Below are 21,615 nucleotides of genomic sequence, written 5' to 3'. Positions count from 1 at the left end.
CCCACCAACCTGGACTTCTGTACCCCATGAAATTATCCTTCAAAAGTGACTTCTCTGACACACACTGAGGGAATTTGTTGCCAGGAGACCTGCTTTGCAGGAAAAGTTAAAAGAAGTTCTCTGCACAGAAGGAAAATAATATAGGTCAGAAACACACATCTACATAAAGAGATGAAGAGCACTGAAGAAGGAGTAAGTGAATGTAAAATAAAAAACTTTTATTTTTACTATTCTTAATTGATGTAACAAATAACAGTTTGTTTAAGAAAAGAAAACGATAGAACAGTATCTTTCATGAACATAGATGTGAAATACCTCAACAAAATATTAGCAAATTGAATCTAATAATGTGCAGAAACAACTGTATTATTAGTTTGGGGATATCAACAAACTGATTTTAAAGTTCATACAGACAGGCAAAAAACCCAGACTAGTCAACATAATACTGAGTGAAAGGGGCAAAGTTGAACTGATAATACCTAACTTCAAAATATACCATACAACTACAGTAATCAAGATAGTGTGACATTGGGGAAAGACTAAATAGACAAATGGAACAGAATAGAAAGCCCAAAAATAGACCCAGAGAAATACAGTCAACTGATCTTTGACAAAGGCCTGAAGACAATATAGCAGAGCAAAGACAGTCTCTTCAACAAATGTGCTGGGCCACCTGGACATCCATAGGCAAAAAATAAACAAGGAAACAAATAAATTAATGAAAACATAGGCCTTACATCTTTCATGAAAATTAACTCAAAATGGATCACAGACCTAAATATAAAATGCAAAAAATGTAAATTCCTAGAAGTTAATGTAAGAGACAACCTAGGTGACCTTGGGTATCATGATGCCATTTTATATTCCACATGAAAGACATGATCCATAAAAGAAATCACTAATAACTAAACTTCACTAAAATGAAAACCTGCTCTGAGAAGGGCAATGTCAAGAAAATGATACAAGTCACAGACTGGGAGAAAAATTTGCAAAAGCATATGTGATAAAGGACTGTTATGCAAAGTATGCATATCCAAAATGTGCAAAGAACTCTTAAAGCTCAACAATAAGACATGAACAACTCAATTGCAGAAGGGGCCAAAGGCCTTAACATGTAGCCTCACCAAAAATATGCAGATAAACACAGAAACATATGAAAAGATGCTCCACATTCTACGTCATCGGGGAAACACAAACTTAAAAAAGGAGGTACCACTACACACCTATTTAGAATGGCCAACATCCAATCACTGAGGACACCAAATGCTGATGAGGATGTGGAGCAACTGGAACTCTCATACGTTGCTGGTGGGAAAGCAAAATGGTACAGCCACTCTGGAAGACAGCTTGGCAGTTTCTTACAAGACTAAACGTACTCTTACCATAGGATCTAGTAATTATGCTCTTGGTATTTACCCAAAGTAGTTGAAAATCTATGTTCACACAGCAGCAACCTACACTCAGATGTTTATTGCAGCTTTGTTCACAACCTGCCAAAATTTGGAAACAACTAAGATGCCCCTCAATACACAAATGTACACTGGGGTACATCCAGGCAATGGAATATTTTTCAGCACCAAAAAGAAATGGGCTACCACGCCATGAAAAGCCAGGGAGGAATCTTAAATGCATATTACTAAGTGAAAGAAGTCAATCTGAGAAGCCTACGTACTGTATGATTCCAACTCTACGACATTCTGGAAAAGGCAAAACTGGGGAGACAATAAAAAGATCAGTGGTGGCCAAGGTGGGGACAGTTATGAATAGGCAGGACACAGAGGAATTTTAGGACAGTGAAAATACACTGTATGATATACTGATGTATATACATCATTATGCATTTATCTAAACCCATAGAATACGACACTAGGAGTAAACCCCAAGGGACACTGTAGACTTTGGGTGATTATGATGTGCTAATGTAGACTGATCTTCAGTAAATGATGTACCTGGTGAGTGATGTTGATAATGGGGAAAGCTATGTATGTGTGGGGGAAAGGGATATGGGAGATCTCTGAACCTTCCCCTTAACTTTACTGTAAATCTGAAACTGCTCCAAAAAGCAGTCTTTTTAAAAAACTAACTACTAAAATTAATTATATGGAAAACAAAATTACACGAAAATGGTGGTGATTAATTTTATGTGAGGTTATTTCAATCTGGGTGGGCCTCAATCAGTTGAAAGTCCTTAAAAGTCAAAACTGAAGTTTCCCTGAGGAAGACGAAATTCTACCTGAACATGTAGCATCAACCCCTGCCCAAGAACGTCCAGCCTGCCAGCCTGCCCTACAAACTTCAGACCTGCCAGCTCCCATAAGTACACGAGGCAAATCCTTTAAGCAAATCTCTCTTCTGTCTCCTCCTACTTCGGTTTCTCTGGAAGACCCTGAATATCATTAACCTTGAACATGGAGTATTTCAAAAGTTGTAGTGGGCTCACCTTGAAGGATTCTGTAGGGCCTCAAAGAAGGATATTCATAGATGATAATCTTTGGGAAAACTCCTTTTTCAGCGACAGTGAAGTAAGTTTTATCAGGATGAACCTATAAAAAGTAAAATCTCACTTAAATAATAAAAGGAAGATTTTCTTATAAATAGCCCTATTAATGCAGTATCTGTGATTTTATCATTTATTAGGATCCACTCCAACAGAAAACTAAAAAAAAAAAAATGGGCATCTGATACATACTTGGTAACAGATGTGATTTAAACTGAAGCCTTTACGAATATTCATTTTAAGTTTTGCTTTTGTTAATTAAGTCATCTCTACATCTGCAATTATTTTAACTGCCATCAGGAGAGCTAGAACAGTGGTTCTCAATCATTAGAGTGTGTCGGAACCACAGGGAGGGCTCGTGAAGGCACAGAGGGTAAGCCCTAGCACCGGAGTTCCCGACTCAGTACTTGAGGGCCAGGGGCCCCAAAATTTGCATTTACGTCTCTAACAAGTTCCAGGTGATGCTGATGCTGCCGGCTTGGGAATCACTCTTTGAGAACAACCTAGTTAGATGAATTGTTTACCCTGCATAAATAAATCAACCTAAATTTTTGTACAGAAAAACTCATGTTTCCAGAGTAGGTTCCATCTCAGTTTAAAAAATTTCACCTTGGACAAATTTACCACAAATGGATATAAACTTACTAAAAGTGAGAAAGATACTATATTTCCAAGCCAGATGCAGAGGAAAAAAATAGTAAATATTTGTGGATAAACTATTTGCTTAGCATTTCGAATGACAGCCATATGAATTGTGAAGTGTATGTTTATTCTTGTTATTTTTGTTCATTGGTAAGCCAATGTGCAGGAAGAGTAAATGGATAGCCTAAAAATAAAACTAGGCTGCTTTGAAAACAAACTATTTAAGACACATATTGTGCTTTATAAAATTCTATTTTCAGGGGTGCCAGGTGGCTCAGTCGATTAAGCATGCAACTCTTGGTTTAGGCTCAAGTCATTATCTCATGGTTTGTGAGTCTGAGCCCTGCATCAGGCTCTGTGCTGACAGTGCGGAGCCTGTTTGGGATTCTCTCTCTCTCTCTCTCTCTCTCTCTCCCCCCCCCTCTGCCCCTCCCCTGCTTGTGTAGTCTCTCTCAAAATAAATAAATAAACAAACAAATAAATAGATTTTAAAAGAATCTTATTTTCACTTACCATTTTGCAACTCCTGATTTTATACCTAGGGGCCAGGAGCTTCCCTTAGAGGATTGCACTCTAAATTCTGGTACCCAAGATAACATTCTTCTCCCCACACATGGGGCCAAAAGACCGATATAAGCTGTCTTCTTACTGACAACTGGTCTTTTATTCTTCCAGTCAAGTAAACACCCATCCCTTCAGCTTGAAACAAGGCTTGAGTTTATAGGATGGACACTCAGTGAGAGAATAATCAACATTTATTGGGTGCTTATTATATGCCAGACACTGTTTAAGTTTTATATGAATTAATCCCCTTAAATTTTACATCAACCTTGTGAGTTCAAATACCATTATCATTCCCATCTTACCAATGGGAAATAGGCACAGAGAGGCTAAGTAACTTGAAGTCATACAGCTGGCAAATGTGAGAGGTAGGATTCAAGCCAGGTGTTGGAGCCAAAAAGAAAGTGGAACTAAAAAAAGTGGCTACTGGGGCACTTGGGTGGCTCAGTTGGTTAAAATGCCGACTCTTGATTTCAGCTCAGGTCATGATCTCACAGTTCATGAATTCAAGCCTTACATCAGACTCTGCACTGACAGCACAGAGCCTGCTTGGGATTCTGTCTCCCTTTCTGCCCCTGCCCCACTCACTCTCTCTTTTTAAAAACAAATCTTTAAAAAAAAATTAAAAACAGTAGCTACCAAGAACTTAGGGGGAAATGTGTTAAGGTATATGTTTTTCTAGATGCCTATTTACGGGAGAATATTGTATAGGATATGTGGTCACGGAAATCTGAATGAGAATTCAGGCAAATCTTTTGCTCTTCTGCATCTTGCCTATAGTAAGTGAAAAAGTTTCAGCCCTTTCAGATCAGAAGCTCTGTGGGGTTGAGTCTGGTGTTTTATTTTTAGTGAGGAACTAATAAGGAACTAATTATTAGGAACTAATGAGTCATTTACTTTATACTCAACATACAGATTCACCCTATCTTCTGACAGTTGATATGCCCCCAGAACACATTTCTCACAGATTTCCCATTGCCTTGCGAGAGTGCTTCTCATCCACAATAGATAACTGTTTCAGAAAGAATGAACCGACAAGGCCAGTTGAGGAAAATCCCCACCCCTATCCAGGCTTCAACACACTCCGAGAAAAGTCCCTGTGGACATACAACTGCCCAGAGACCAGGCGGGGATGAGGATTAGGATTAACATTCTTGACCACAATACACCTCTAACTACTGACCTCAGGCCAACTTATTGTATAACAAAATAGAAACTTCAGAACTACTATTGGCCATAAAGTGATAGAAAAACAAGTGATAGTTCCCTGTTTCTCCATACTCTGCAGATGATGTGGACCTCAGGGCTAAGGACACCTCAGAGTGGCCCCTGACTGACTTCCCTCCATGGAACCTGTGACACTAATGCTAGGCCTATGTTTGCATACAGCTGGTGCCACAGGATCATGTACTTTTATGCCTCTAGTTTTATGGTTTTTCTGCTTTTTGATATGAGTCCTGTCTCTTTGGATGGATTTTGAACTCTTTGAATTCATAGAGGTCACGAACGCTTCTTCACTTAAATCCCTGCATGTTCTGAGTTAGTGTTGGACTCACAATGTAGTATAATAAATTCTTGCTGAGGACAGGGACTTTACTATTTACACCTGCTATATATACATAGATGATCAAGGAAGACAGAAACATGAGACTCTCCTTCACCCTTCCATCGCACCATTTCCTGTTTCCGTAGCCAGTCTAAGTTCTATTTGTGGATCTCTGATTTTCCTTACCTTCTCCATTCCCATTCATCTTCCTGCTTCGCTTCTTAGAGCAAGAATCTTCCAAACCTCTCCACTCATCTCCACTTTTAATCTAAATATCCTACCAGGTAAGCTACACTACCATCTAGTCTACTCAAGAGCATTTCCCACTACTCCCTGCTAGCTTGGCCCAGTCTCTCTGTTGGAGCTGCATCAGCCTTTCTGCCAGAAGCCCTCCACCTCCACAGGGTACGGTGATGTCACCCCTACACCTTCTAGTTCTGAATGGGCTGCTCACATCTGACAGGCAGGGCAAGAGCAGGGCAGACTTCTATTTGGTTCATGATCCTTCTAAAAACCCTTTGAATGTCTGCTACGGAAGTGTAGCTTGTATGAGCCCCAAATCCTGCATATTTCTCCTCCTCTCCATGTCTCACGCAGCCTAATCTGAACAGGTGCCCTCTCATGACTCTAAAGACACCAAGATGTGCTTCTCAGGCTGTTATTGGTGAGAGAAGGTCTAGGGACTTTTAAGGATCACCTACTTTTAAGAATCAGAGTAAAAAGCAAAAGGTCAAGATAAAAGCGCAATCATGGGGCCAATTGCTATTGAGAGGTCAGATAAGATACAGTTAGAAAGGTATTCTTCAGGGGCGCCTGGGTGGCGCAGTCGGTTAAGCGTCCGACTTCAGCCAGGTCACGATCTCGCGGTCCGTGAGTTCGAGCCCCGCGTCAGGCTCTGGGCTGATGGCTCGGAGCCTGGAGCCTGTTTCCGATTCTGTGTCTCCCTCTCTCTCTGCCCCTCCCCCGTTCATGCTAGGTCTCTCTCTGTCCCAAAAATAAATTAAAAACGTTGAAAAAAAAAATTTAAAAAAAAAAAAAAGAAAGGTATTCTTCAGATTTGGCTATTCAGGGCCATTGGTCACTTTAGTAAGGGCAATTTCAGTGCGGTGATAGGGAAAAAGACAGCAGAAGCTTGGCTTTGAAGGGAAGATCAAAAGTCAGTGTAAAGAGAATACATGGTTAGAGAGGAGACTTTTAAGGTGAGAACAAGTTGATTTAGTGTGCTTTAATGCTGAGGATGAAAACCCTAAGGAAGTAGAGGCTGAAGGTACAAGAAAAAAGGTGACTGATGGAGACAGGCACCTGAAGAGGAAGGAAGAGACAGCCTCAAATCACATACAAGTCCTTCTGTCAACTGCTCAAAATTATTGAACGTACAATCTATACTTGATCTCTTAATGTGCAACCATATACTTATATCTTATCTGGCACTTATCTCTATTTATTATTTGAATTATCATCTGTGCCATTCATTTGAGTATTTTTGCAGAATAGCAACATAGCATTAATATGTAAAAACTTGATGGCTGTGGGAAGCCACTTACCCTCTATTAGCCCCAGTGTTCTTATCTGCAACATAAGTATTGGTAAAATGATAGTATTATTAACGTGATAGTATGATACTGCACAGAGACAATGTCAATGAATGGAGTGGTTGCAATTGTTGACTTGAAAATGCCTTAGAATTGCATCTCCTGCAATTGTGGCATCCTGCCCATGGTATTGGCATCTGACAGCCTGGCTGGTCCACAGAAGAAACAAACAAAAGGATGGAATTTTTTCCGAAGTCGCTAACAGCGTACCCCAATAACACCAATTCCTCTACCACTGCTACTTCGCAGGTAGGTCTGTTCCTTGGTTTTCAAATTCAAAAGGATCAGCTGGTTCCCAGCGATGTACATCACAGTACTGCTGTCCAGAAGTTTTAGGTTGGCCCGCTTTCTACAGTCATAACCAAAGGAATGACTGAGGGAATATTGTTAAGGAAAAGAAGTGACACAAAGTAACCATTCTAGAGACAGGAAACGCAATGTAATAAATATGTTTTTAAACTCTGTGCCCTTCAATAAAGACTCAGTGTTGAAGTAGTTGCATTTTACTTTGAAACTCAAGAGTTTTTTTTTTGTCACTAATGCAACCTTGCTTTCAAATTAAGTGAAAATCCTCATACTCTGATTTAGTCAATATTTTAATTTTCCCAGGGAAATCCTGAAAGCAGATTAATTTTATAAAAGTAAAAGTATCAAAAAGGCCTCATGATGTTGAAAGACCAGCTGTTTAAAATTCTGACACGTTTTGAAATCCTGAAACACCAGTAATATTACATGTTGTAATAAATCTACATAAATATAATTGAAATTTAATTCATATGAATTATGAAAATGGACTAAATAGTATATGGTATATAAGTATATATAATAAATATGCTAACATTTCCTTTCTGAGTGCATTAATATGTATAGGTGTATAGATGAGTGTGTGTGTGTGTGTGTGTGTGTGTGCATATTAATGCTATACAGTAAATCTGCACTAATTCAAAATAAAGGTTAAAATAATCGAACTTTTTATAAGACATCTTTTAAATGTACATTGTTCAAATTAATTCAAGTTCAAGTTCAAATTAATATAACCTAAGATATAAATGTAATAAGTAAGTTAAATAAGGTTAATCTATCAAAACATTATAGTTTGCAAAAGAAACATATTACATAGTATATCTTAAGTAGATGGTTTCTTATTTTCTAAGAGTTACCGTTGAACACAAAAGTTAAAGGATCATTGGAGAAATCTTTATTTCTTGCCCTTGTTTAAAAAAATAAATTCTGATTTTAGAGCATTATTTTTATTTGTAAGTGAATATTTTTACAGAAAAAACTATGTAGAATTATTAGCAAGAATATATAGAATGTAAAAAAGGAGAAAATTTTAATTAATGCAATTTGAATTGTGAGGTATATACAAACTATTAACCAACTATACATAACTATACTTACCTCATTGTCTAAGAGTTAAATTGAAAAAGAGAATATTTCAGGGCTTTTTTATCTGTTCAAGAAAAGGGAATTTTATCAACTCACTAAAGACACGAACACCTAAAATTAATTTTTATATATAATTTCTGGGTGACTCCGTCAATCAAGCGTCCAACTCTCAGTTTCAGCTCAGGTCATGATCTCACAGTTTGTGGGTTTGAGCCCCATGTCAGGCTCCACACTGGCAGTGAGGAGAGCCTGCTTGAGATTCTCTCTCTCTCCCTCTCTCTCTCTCTCTGCTCCTCTCCTGTTCATGCTCTTTCTCTAAACAAACAAACAAACAAACAAACTTAAAACTTAAAAAAAAAAAAAGAAATGCAAATGAACATGTGATCCAAAGATCTTGATGAAGCTATTCAGACCTCATGGGTACTGAGGCCTCCTTACAAATAAAGAATGGGATCCACATGTTCCTCATCTTCCTGGTATGGGCAGGAAGTTTCCCCTACCTTCCTTTTCCCTTTCCCCAAACTGCTGCTCTCACCTTTCTTTCCTCCTCTTCCTTCCTCTTTTCCCAGTGCCAGTGTAGCACTTGGAGGGCTAATAGTGTGTCAATAACTGAGAGTGGAAATGGCTACCATCTCTTCACTGTCTTGGGTGACAGTTGGAAATCACTTATCTGGTATTAACATCTCTAATTTCAGGGTAGAGTAGGACTCCCTTTTACCTGCTGCTGTTCTGATCAAAGTCCCTTTCAAATGCAGAATGGGTGAGACTGTAACTTCCCAAACTCTCCCCCTCCAAATTACAACCTGCTTCTTCTCATAGCTCATCTCTACTTCCTAGAATGCCTAGTGCAGTGTCTTGAGCCTATGAGGCATTCAATAAACATTTCTTGGATGCATTAATTAATGAATTAATTAATGTATAACTAGAGTCTGATCCTTCCCTTTTAACCCCAGATGACAGCGGATCCCCTAACCAGAGCTTTGAAGATGTTAAATTGTGTTCTGCTATACCTTCAACTCCTTTCTGCTTTATCCCATCCTGTCTTCTGGTTTGCATTTTCTTAACTTCTTATCTGAGACCCAGGGCCTTCACTGTCTGTTCATGAGCATCTAGGACCCTTGCTTTAAAATCGTGTTTAAATACATCTTGTATAAATTATGCTATGGTTTAGGTAATATGTAATACATGACACATTTCTTGACTTACAAGACACTGAACTTTGAAACTGAAGTTGACTCAATTGAATTAATAAAGTATAAAGGATTGTGTAGGGGATACATGACAGCTAACTTCCCCTTGGAGCTTCTCACAAGAAATAGAGATCATATTTGTTCCAACCCTGGAGAGTAGAACTGTCTAATGCAAGATGTTCCAGAGAGGCAGCTTTTGATTCAAGGCCTGCAAGAGCTAATAATGTGAGCTATCCAGAATTTGTGACTTCCTTGGCTTTGAAAGTGTTCATGAAAAGTCTATAGCAGATACAGCCACTCATCCAGCATCAGTAGAGGTAATTCATATATCGAGTCAAAAGTCAAGGTCACTCTGACTTGTTATCTGGAATCGCAGCATATCTCTCTAATACAGAGATCCCTGTATCCTGGAGCAACAAGTCTCCAGTGTTGGGGGCTGGGAGAGGGCAACACAATCAAAAGTACTTGGTAAACTTTTTCAGACTACATGTGCCCAAGTCCCTCTACACACAGAAATGATGCAGTAGGTCCAGGAAAGGTATCAGAGCATGTGTATTTCAGGAAAATCTTCCAGGTGACTGCTAAACCACCTCATTTGAAACAAATAGGCTAGAAGGAAGGCAACAGCATAACTTCTATCAGCAACTTGCCCAAAGATGACATATACGAAAGAAGTCCTCAAAAGAGAAAATTCCAGGTTATAAGATTCAAGGTGAATTAGTTCTAGTTACACCTGGGATTGAAACAGAAGCTATAATAACACGTTCTATTTTTATATGAAAAGCAAAACTGAGTCAGTGAGTACACCACCCTCCTCTTTAAGCACACTTTTATAAGAGGCCAGTCAGTGTTTCAGGCCATGTGGTGGTCATCTGAAGGTAGGCATACCAAACTGCTAGCCAAGAGCATTAATGGAAATATTTTCCTAACCACCTTACAAACCTAACATCATACAGTGACAGCAAACCCTAAATCCCCTTGTTAATCATCCCCACCTTTACAATTCTTCATGGACTCTTATTCTCCAGACCAATTAAAGTGTGTTATTTTGTGCCCTACTTCCTCAGGGTTGTCTTCTCTATACTCATCTGATAAATAATGTGTAAGTACTAATGTCTGACAATTGTATCAGTGTTTTAAGAAATCAATGATTTTAACTTGGTAGGCATTGAGAAAGGGATGCCAGCCTGGTAGAGGATGTAAACCAGGATAAGAGGCCTTTTGATCTCCTTTACATCATGTCTCATGAGAGAACAGCCAGAAAAGTATCATTTCTCTTTATGGTTATTTAGCATCAACAAAAGGTTAGTTTAAATTAAGGTCCCGTATTTCTATCTCAGCTTCTCTAAGGGCCAAGCTTCTTAGAATTACCTAAGACAGGGATCGGCAAACTTTTTCTATAAAGGGCCAGATAGTACATATTCTAGGCTTTGTGGGCCAGGTGACTTCTGTTATAACTACTTAATTCTGCCCTTGTAGTGTGATGGCAGCCACAGATAAAATGAAAATGAGTGAGAATTACTGTGTTCCAATAAAACTTTATTTAGGAAAATAGACCGGAGGCCAGATTTGGTCCATGGGCTACAGTTTGCCGATCCCTGACCTAAGAAATTGAAATCCAAAAATTATACATATGTGGATACACAAGTGTGAGAAGATCCAGTGGTATGTTCGAATCCGGAGTCACAAAAGGCATTGAAATCAGCTCTGCATAATCATAGAAGAAGTTTTCTGATATTTTCTTCTTAACTTCCTCCTCTGCCCTTTCTGAGTCTGGAGCTGGGGTTTCCATATACCGAGATTCTAAAAAAATAAAATATTTTAACTAAAAAGAGCATCTGGTGAGTCCTAAAATTGTATTTCACAAAGACAGGAGGAATATACGTACCCCTCAATACTCTAGCAGTACTACAAGTGGCCTGAACATGGGATGCTACCTACCAGTGAGCATGGGAAGAGGAACCAACATGGCCCTGTGCTTGGGAGGAAGAGAAATCAACAAAAGGTGAATGCTGAACTCTGGTCATGGTTTTGCAGTCTCAAACAGCAACTCCCAATCAGTTCCAAAGGAGAGTTATAATTCACTAATCCAGGGTAGAGCACTCCTGAGATCATCCAACCCCCAGAAAACCAAGTATGAGAGTCCTGTATGTGATCCTCAGAAATGTAATCTACAGCTCCAGAGATGCTACCCTATTAGAATATGTTCCAAGCTCTTACTTTTATCACTGCAAAATATCCTGAAAATTTTTATTTCTATGGATTTATAACTGTTCATTTGGGGCAATTTGTCTTTAAAACAGTGACAATTACAGATAGGAAACTAGTAACACTTACCTGCAATGCTCTCCACATAGTCATCTTGAAATGAACTTGAACTTCCTTCCAATTGTTCCATAGAATAATCATCATCGCCTAAACGTGATTCTCTCCCTTCGGTAAATGTTTCTTCTGTGGCATCTTCTAAAAGTTTGTAATCCTCTTTCATAGCAGCTATTAAAAGTAATTTGTTTTAATAATTTCTAAATCTTGAATTCAACATTTTCTTATTTCCAAAGTAGCTCATATTTTCTGATCACAACAGAAGTAAATTAAAAATAAACTGTGATAAGATCTGGAAAACCTACAAATATTTGGAAATCAAACATTTAAAAATAATGTGTGGATCAAGGAGAAACCAACAAAGAAATTTAAAAATATTTTAAACTAAGTGATAATTAAAATATAACATATCCAAATTTGTGGGATGCAGCTAAGGCTATGGTTAGAGGGAAATTTATAGTTTTTGTACATATAAGAAAAGAAGAAAAGTCAAAACTCAGACCTCAAGAATCTAGAAAAAGCAAAAAAGAAAATAGAAGCCATAGAAATAATAAAAATAAAAGCAAGAGCCAATCAAATAAAAGGCAAGCAAACAATAGAGAAAATTAGCAAAACCAAAATCATTCTATTACCAAACGGAGAAACTCTACCTCTTGTTGAGTATGGGAAGAGTCAACTTTAATCTCTCTACTTAGTGGACAACCCAGAAACTGGTTCACTCTGCATGAGAATTCCAAAGGGTAAGAAGTTGCTCATATTTTAGCAAGCCTGAGAACAGGGTCAGGTCTCCAGGCAAAAAAAAAAAAAAAAAAAAAAAAAAAAAAGCGTGCATGGGGGAGCTATCAGGAATGTGGCCAAACCAGAAGAGATACCTCTTCTCACAGGACCAAGAAAAAGGGTTTCAGGATACCAGCAAATTACTTCAGGTTATCATTTGGGATACTAAGAACCACAATATATGAACTAATTTATGAGCTGAGTGCAAGGTCAGACCACACTTGACAGGCCATCCCCTGTAAGGATCTGACATAGAAGGGGAGATCCTGAGGCAGTGCTAGACAAAGGGTCATTATTATTAAATCCATCCACCTAGGAAAATGCTGCAAAGGACTGGACACCAAAAGGTAGACAATCCTGGGTCAGAAATTAGGGAGTGGAGAAAAGTGGAAATGGAAAATCAAATAAGAAGCAGACTAACAGTTTCGAAGACAGTGATATAACCATGTTTTTTGGAAAGATAATTATAGTGGTGGTATGGAGAGAGACTTGAACAGAAAGGCTTGAGTCCAAGCAAGAGGAGATAAACACCTCAAATAAAACATGATATGGAGAAATTATGGATTTACCAGATATGTCTCAGATACATTGAAATAGTGTAATGTCAATTTTGTGAATGAACTGATTTCCCCAGGACCTGGTCTCCTCTAGGTGAATAATCAAAATTATATTTCTGAAACTGTATTTAGGATTAGAGCTACAAAAGTCAAGACTCCCCTATGACACCTAACACCATGATGCCCTGTCAGAAAGAGCAAGCCATTTTTTAAAAATTCTTTTACACAATTCCTCACATTTTATTCTATTTTTTTAGTATAGTTGACATACAGTGTTACATTAGCTTCAGGTGTACAACAAAGTGATTCAACAATTTTATATGTTATGCTCATCACAAATATAGCTACCATCTGTCACTATACAATGCCATTACAATATCATTGACTGTGTTCCTTATGCTATGCCTTTTGTGACTTATTCCTGTGACTTATTCATTCCAAAACTGAAAGCCTGTATCTCCCATTCCCCTTCACCCATTTTGCCCATTCCCCACCCACTTCCCTTCTGGCAACCATCAGTTTGTTCTCAATATTTATAGGTCTGATTCTGCTTTTTATTTATTCATTTACTTTCTGGTTTCATAATGGACCTTACTGGGAAAAGTTAGTGTTAAAAACATTCAAATTCATAAGATTTAAATAAGACATTAAATTATACCTTGTAGCTATAGTAATCATATGATCACCTGATTCTTCTTTTTGTTTATTCATTTGTTTTCTTTTTAGATTTCACATATAAATGAAACCATATGATCTTTTTTTTTCTCTAACTTATTTCATTTGGCATTATACCCCCTAGGTGATCCATCCATGTTGTTGTAAATGGCAAGATCTCATCTTTTTATGACTGAGTAATATTCCAGTGTGTGTGTGTGTGTGTGTGTGTGTGTGTGTATCACATCTTCTCTATTCCTCTATCAATGGACACTTGGGTTGCTTCCATATCTTGGCTATTGTAAATGATTCTGCAATAAACATAGGCATGCATAGATCTTTTCAAATTAGTATTTCTGGTTTCTTTGTGTAAATACCCAGTAGTAGAATTATTGGATAATAAGTATTTCAATTCTTAATTTTTGAGAGTCTCTGTGGAGAGAATCTCCATAGTGTTTTCCACAGTAGCTGTACCAATTTATGTTTCTACCAACAGTGCACAAGGGTTCCTTTTTCTCCACATCCTTGCCAACACTTGTTTCTTATCTTTTTGCATCTAGTCATTCTGACAGGTGTGAGGAGCTATCTCGTTGTGGTTTTGATTTGCATTTCCTTCGTGATGAGTGATATTGAGCATATTTTCATGTATCTGTTGGCTATCTGTATACCTTCTTTGGAAAAATATTCAGGTCTTCAGGTTGTTTTGGGTTTTTTTTGTGTTAAGTTGTATAATTCTTTATATATTTCAGAAATTAACCCTTTATTGGATATATCATTCGCAAATATCTTCTCCCATTCAGTGGGTTGCCTTTTGATTTTCTTGATGGTGTCCTTTGCTCTGCAAAAGTTTTTTTTATTTTGATATAGTCCCAATAGTTTATTTTTGCTTTTGTCTCCCTTGCCTTAGGAGACATACCTAGAAAAACGTTGCCATGGCTGATGTCAAAGAAATTACTGTCTCTATTTTCTTTTGGGAGTTTTATTGTTTGAGGTCTCACATTTAGGTCTTTAATCCATTTTGAGTTCATTTTTTTGTATGGTGTAAGAAAGTGAAAGTGGTATAGTTTCCTTCTTTTGCATGTAGCTGTCCAGTTTTCCTGGCACCATTTGTTGACAAGACTGTGTTTTCCCCATTGTCTATCCTTGCTGCCCTTATCACAGATTAATTGACCATAAAAGCATGGGTTTATATCTGGTCTCTATTCTGTTCCATTAATCTATGTGTTTATTTTGGTGGCAGTAACATACTGTTTTGATTACTGTAGTATATCTTGAAATCTGGAATTATGATACCTCCAGCTTTCTTCTTTTCAAGATTGATTTGACTATTCAAGGTCTTTTGTGGTTCCTTAGAAATTTTAGTATTTTTTGTTCTAGTTCTGTGAAAAATGCTGTTGGTATTTTGATAGCAATTACATTGAATCTATAAAATGTTTTGGATAATGTAGACATTTAAACAATATTAATTCTTTCAATCCAAGAGTCTGTCATATCTTTCCTTTTGTTGGAGTTTTCTTCAATTTCTTTCATCAATGTTTTATACTTATCAAAGTACAGGTCTTTTACCTTCTTGGTTAAGTTTATTCCTAGGTATTTTATTCTTTTTGGTGTAATTGTAAATGGGACTATTTTCTTAATTTCTCTACTATTTTATTATTAGTGTACAGAAACACAATTGATTTCTGGGTATTAATTTTTCATCCTGCCACTTTACTGAATTCACTTTTTACTTCTAAAAGTTTTTTTGTGAAATCTTTAGGGCTTTCTATGTATAGTATCATGTTATCTGCAAATAGTGACCATTTGAGTTCTTCCTTACCAATATAGATGTCTCTTATTTCTTTTTCTTGTATAATTTCTGTGGCTAGGACTTCCAGTACTATGTTGAATAAAAGAGGCGAGAGTGGACATTCTCATCCTGTTCCTGATCTTACAGGAAAAGCTCTCAGTTTTTCACCGTTGAACATGATGTTAGCCATGGATTTTTTTCATACATGGCCTCTACTATGTGGAGGTATGTTCTCTCTAAGCCCAGTTTGTTGAGAGATGTTGGATTCTGGATGTCAAATGCTTTTTTGCATCTATTAAGGTATTCATATGATTTTCATCCTTCATTTTGTTAATATGATGTATCACGTTAATTGATTTGCAAATATTGAATCATCCTTACATCCTGAGAATAAATCCCACTTGATCCTGGTGAATGATTCTTCTAAGGTATTACTGAATGTGGTTTGCTAATATTTTGTTGAGGATTTTCGCGTCTAGTTTCATCAGGGATATTGGTCTGCAGTTTTCTTCTTCTGTAATGTCTTTGTCTGGTTTTGGTATCAGGGTGTTTCTGTTTTATTTGCAGTATATGATATTCTTCTACATATGTTGTCCAATTTAATCCTCAAACTACTCACAATTATCATCTTAATGGGTGAGAAAATTGAGGCTCAAAGAGGTAAAATAACTTATTCCAGATCAAGTGTCTCTAAGTGGTAGACCCAGGCCTCAAACCTAAAGTCCAGCTCTTTCTACTATACTGTATTAGAAAAGTTCAGTAAAGACTCACAGGAGAGAGCAAGACCAGATTTGCAGAGAGATCATTATCAACATAGAGATGATAGTAACTTCTATGTGTCAGGCTCTGGAGATTAAATGGTTAAAACACAGTCTCTGCCCTTTTAAAGAACTTAGAATTTAGCAATAGAACGAAACAAGTAAACCATTTCTGTTGTATAAACTTAAAAACTCTTTAAAAATGGTTTTACCTAAATTTAGTAAAAGCCTAAGGGTATATTATAATCTTTACTTACATCTTGATGCAGATTTAGAGGAGCTCTGAGACTGCCTTCCATCACTCTTTGATCCATCTAATTTCCCCCCATCAGTGTCCTGATCACCTGGTTCCTTCATTTCCCCTGTAAGCACAAAATTGAGAAAAAGAAAGGGACACAGCTATAAAATAAAAGTCCTTTACAGATGTTTCTCACCTAACAAATTCCACAAGCACCAAATACCATGTGTGTTGATCACTATGTATGCACAGTATCTGAGATGACTTCACCAGCAGGAGGGAGAGCAGCCAGCAGAGACCTGCAGAATGGCAGAATATAGTCAGCTAGTCCCTTTCTCTAGGCAAACTTACCATGGTTCCCTCTGGTTTTTCAGAAGTCCACAGTGAAATGTCACGCCAGTCCATGTTTCCTCAGAATATTCCATCATTAAAGTTAAACCTCTGCCACCTGTTTTGTTGTTTTTGTTTTTGTTTTTGTTTTTGTTTTTTGTTTTTGTTTTTGTTTTTGTTTTTGGCTCATCCCTCCATTTCCTCTTCCCATCATTTAATCCCCCTGGTGTTACTAATTAATTTCAATTAAAAAATATTTGTTCAGGGCACCTGCTATGTATCAAGTCTTACAGTAGGCACTAAATTACAGTACTGAACTAGAGATGTGATTCCTAACTTTGTGGAACTTGTTGTTTAGAAAGAAAGATATTAAATGAGCAATTAAAATGCAATCAGTGTTACAAAAAGGAAAGAATAGGGTCCTGTAGGCATGCCTAGCCAGATGATTAAATCATGTCCTGGGGTTAAGGAGGAGGTGGTGAGTAAAGGTTGACCAGGCATAGATTGGAAAGAGTGTTTTAGGCAGGGGGAAGTTCAGAAAGAGGGTTGTGTCTGTGAAGGGCTGAAAGCAATCTGTTGTAGAGTGGGAGAGTGAAATGGACGGTGAGGAGAAGGTCGGTAGCAGATTGTAGAACTATCTCTAAGTTTTGCTAAGAAGTTTAGAACTTATTTCTATAGCAACTGAAAGCCACCTTAAGGTTTTAAGGAGGGGAGTGGCAAAGCAGGTTTTCCCTGTGCTCTCAGTTGCACTTCCTTACGTCTTTGAAAGCAACTGCTCTATCTTCCTTCTAAGGTCTTCGCTTCTCCACACTAAACATCACATATTTCCTCAACATTCTGTTATGGCATGGCTGGCAGCTCTATTTGAATCAGATTTTGTGGTTCATTTCAGGTTTGAATCTCAGTTTTGCCATATTACTAGCTAATAATCCTTTACGTTAATTCCTCAATTGTAAATGATAACGAAGAAGAAACAACTTACAAGGCTTACAAGGCTGCTATGAAAATTAACTGAACTAGTGCATCTTTATCCCTTCCTGGTCTCTGAAAAAAGACTGGATGCCCAGAGCAGATAGGATACACACCACATGGTCAGCTGAGAGTGCAGTATGAACCCCACCTCTCTTCCTTTGGACCTTGGGGGTCATTCCATCTGTTTTCGGCAGTGACATCATAATGATGCCCTGTCTTGATTTGGGGGACAATAGAGCAGGGTCTAAATGTTTTCCTTAAAAGCTATTATCAAGAAAGATAGGTCTTAAAATGACACTTATGTTATTAAATTTTGTGTTTAGTACTTTGGAGCCATTTTTCTGGGTTATTAAGATGACGTTTTACTTTTCAAAAAGTATGTCGTGTGTTCCTTTTTTTTTTTTTTAAGTTGTTCTCCCTTTCTTCTTTCTTCCTTCTTCCCTTTCTTCCTTCCTTCCTCTCACCTGATTGTGAAACACATGCCTACTGGGGTTGGGAGGTGTGTAGGAATCAAATGATAGAAACATTTTACATAGCAAGATCTCTAAAATCCAAATTCAATGATCCAGTGAATTTCCCTTCCCTTCCAGACTGGATATGCAGACTGCTTTCTACATTTATACAAGTTGATGATTTGAAAAGAAATATTTAATTATAATAAAGAATTTTTAAAAATTGATATGGCAAGGTCATATTGGTTATTGCAGCTTGGTTGCAGATTATCATACACCTTGAGTAAATTTCTTTAGGTAGTAGCTACAAACATACCTAAATGCCATTTTCTCCCTCCATTTCAAGGTTCTTCATACTGTAAATCAATTCAATTCTTGAAACTACTGAGCACATTTATATGCAAATGATATTCTAGTCACTGCGGAGGATACAAAAATGAGCAATATAGAGCCCTTGACCTTAAATACTTTACAATCTAAGAAAAAGAAGTTGACAATTCTCTTTTATGACAGTCTTCGAATACACTTCTCTAAACCACTGCTCCAGATCCGAGGCTGACTAGAAAGAGGATGGTCTGAAAGTCCTGAATGAAGGCTGACTATAGCTAAAGATATCCTTGATAAAAAAAAAAAAAACAACATTTAAATTATTTCAATGAAAATAAACTATCCTCTAAGTTGCCATGTGATGCAGGCTCCAAATAAGTGGAGCAAAGCAGTCATTGGGTTTGCTGACAAAAGTAAACTGATATTCTATTGTTGCTAGTCAATTAAGAACCAAAAGACAACTTTTAGTCTGCAAATTTCAATAACATTTCAGTCTATAAACAGGTACTTCTCTGGTTTCCTATTTCCACCATACAAAGTTAGCAGCTTAAAATAACACCCATTTCTTACCTCACACTTTTGGGGGTCAGAAATCTAGGCACAGTTCGCTGCTTCCCAGAGTCTCACAAGGTCAAAAACAAAGTGTTGGCAGAGCTGCCTTCATTTCTGAAGGCTCTGGGGAAAATCTATTTCTAGGCTTATTTAGGTTGTTGGCAGAATTCAGTTCCATATGGTTGTAGGACTAAAGTCCCTGTTTCCTTGTTGACTATAGGCTAGGAGTTTTTCTAAGCTTCCAGAGGCCACGTGGCTCATGGCCCCCTTCAAAGCCAGCAGTGGTAGGTCATGTACTTCTCAATGACTTAAATCTCATAGTTTTGGGGGCGCTTGGGTGGCTTAATTGGTTAAACATCCAACTCTTGGTTTCGGCTCAGGTCATGACTTCACGGTTCATGAGATCAAGCCCCACATCGGGCTCCACACTGTCAGTGAGATGCCTACTTGGGATTTTCTCTCTCTCTCCCTCTCTCTCTCTCTCTCTCTGCTCCTCCCCCACTTGCTTACTCTCTCAAAATAAAGAAACTTTTTAAAAATTTAAGCAAATAAATAAATATCATAGTTTTCTGCTTCCTACCAATAAAAGCTTCATGAGATCATTTTCTAGGTCTTCTTTTTTCTAAATACATTTATTTTTACCATACTGTAACTGAACATTACCTGGATACATATATTCTAATAAAGAGCTTATAAGACCTAATAAATTTACTTACAAGTTAATTATAAAGTGGGAAAGAAACAATTATAGTAAACAATTATGGTAACAGATACAGTAACAATCATGGTAACATCACTCTGTAAACAAAGGATTTAAACCACAATCAAAGGTAAATTGGTATCAAGATAAAAGTACACTCTTTATCCTATTCTGTTACAAACAATATACTCCTCAAGTGGTTAACATTACCAAGCAATAAATTTTAATATCAGAAACACAGTTAATATCAAGTTGTCTACAGTATGGAAGAAAATACTGGAACCCAAGCAATTTTCCCAGTGTTCTGAACTAACAATACTGGACAAAAAATTAAATTATTTGAGATCCTTTCTTAGTTTTTGTTGTTGTTGTTTCAGAAAGGGTGGCTGAAGAACCTGTAAAAGGCAACTGAGTAGGGTCCTGATGTGGAGATTAGCAGTGTAAATGCTGAGATGGAATAAGGTGGTTTTTATTTGTTTGTTAGGTTAGGTTTGGGTTGTTTATAATAAAGGGATTGTGAAGTTGTACTGTAACTTGATGAGGCTTTGGAGCCAGAAAGGCTTGGGTCCACATCCTAGTTTGGCCAAGGGTATAGGTTAGCTTGGCCAAGGGCCAAGTCCCCAGCATCGCTTAACCCTTAGTCCTTTTATATGTAAAATGGGGACTGTAGGGTTGCCTGGCAGAGTCATTCTAAGTATTAAATGAGATCTTTTATACCTATAGTTCTCAACTCTGGCTGCACTTTAGAATCACTTCGGAAAACTTTCACAGCATGGCATTCTCAAGGTCTCACTCCCTATGTAATTCTTTTGTGTAGCCAAAGAGAAGAACCTGGGTTAAGGACCAGGGGTTCATAGTAGGTACTCAAAAATCGTAGTTGTTTTTACCATAATTACTACAAATTCCCTCTAATACAGCCAGGGCTCAATAAAGGTGACCATGAAATCTTCAGAGTTGAAAGAGGTCTTATCTAGTCCAACCTCCCACTTGTGAGAATCACACATCTACAACATCAAGCTCAGTACCATTAGAAAAGTAGGTTGGTGTATTGGCCAGGCTGAGAATTGGCTACAGTCTGACTGTGCTTACAGCCTGGCTCTCCTCTTACTCCTCCTGTGAGGTGTTCAACAGGTATTTAACTTCTCTGTGCCTTGGTATTTTCATCTGCAAAGTTTAGTACCTACTTCATAAGGTTGTTCTGAGACCTCATTGAGTTAATACAGTAGAGTTTTAAGAACAGTGGTGCCTGGGGGCACCTGGGTGGCTCAGTCGGTTGAGCATCCTGAGTGTCCGACTTCGGCTCAGGTCATGATCTCACGGTTCGTGAGTTCGAGCCCCGCGTCGGGCTCTGTGCTGGCAGCTCAGAGCCTGGAGCCTGCTTCAAATTCTATGTCTCCCTCTCTCTCTGCTCCTCCCCGGCTCATGCTCTGTCTCTCTCTCCTTCAAAACTAAATAAAAACTTAAAAAAAAAAAAAAGAACAGTGGTGCCTGGCACATAGGTACTCAGTATATAAAATGATTGAAGGGATAAATGTATTCATTCCTGAATAGAGGAAAAATGAAGGAACATGATCAGTCAGCTTCAATTTAAACATTTCAGGTAAGCAGGTTAATGCTCACTTCCAGTTCTTAGTTCATTTTATACTCACCTGAAATCTGCCTCCCTGCAATTTAGATCCATTTGCTCCTTGTTCTTCTGGGGACACATACAAGTGTTCCTGTGTACCATAACCAATAATTGTAGCGACTTTACTTGTCTCCCTAGACCCT

General features: G+C 37.7%; 1 protein-coding gene across 3 annotated transcripts in view; it reads right to left on the bottom strand.

Moving 5' to 3' along the window:
* The window catches only part of CFAP44 (cilia and flagella associated protein 44), a 158,351-nt gene that overhangs the window by 134,675 nt on the left and 2,061 nt on the right, over positions 1-21,615 (bottom strand). For 2 of the 3 annotated variants that reach the window (XR_009262176.1, XM_058731393.1), the window contains exons 2-6: positions 16,532-16,636; positions 11,755-11,910; positions 11,061-11,220; positions 7,049-7,211; positions 2,441-2,543 (exon numbers count right to left, since the gene is read on the bottom strand). Coding sequence is in view for 2 of the 3 variants with exons in the window: in XM_058731393.1 (XP_058587376.1) it covers positions 2,441-2,543; positions 7,049-7,211; positions 11,061-11,220; positions 11,755-11,910; positions 16,532-16,631 (682 nt within the window). In the remaining variant the exon portion in view is untranslated. Of the gene's footprint in view, positions 1-2,440; positions 2,544-7,048; positions 7,212-11,060; positions 11,221-11,754; positions 11,911-16,531; positions 16,637-16,735; positions 16,812-21,615 lie in introns of all 3 variants that reach the window. The other variant, XM_058731394.1, reaches the window with a different exon arrangement.

This window comes from Neofelis nebulosa, chromosome 5 (genome assembly GCF_028018385.1).
Source record: "Neofelis nebulosa isolate mNeoNeb1 chromosome 5, mNeoNeb1.pri, whole genome shotgun sequence".
In the NCBI taxonomy this organism is placed as follows: Eukaryota; Metazoa; Chordata; class Mammalia; order Carnivora; family Felidae; genus Neofelis; species Neofelis nebulosa.
This window is presented reverse-complemented; position numbering and strand designations above follow the sequence as displayed.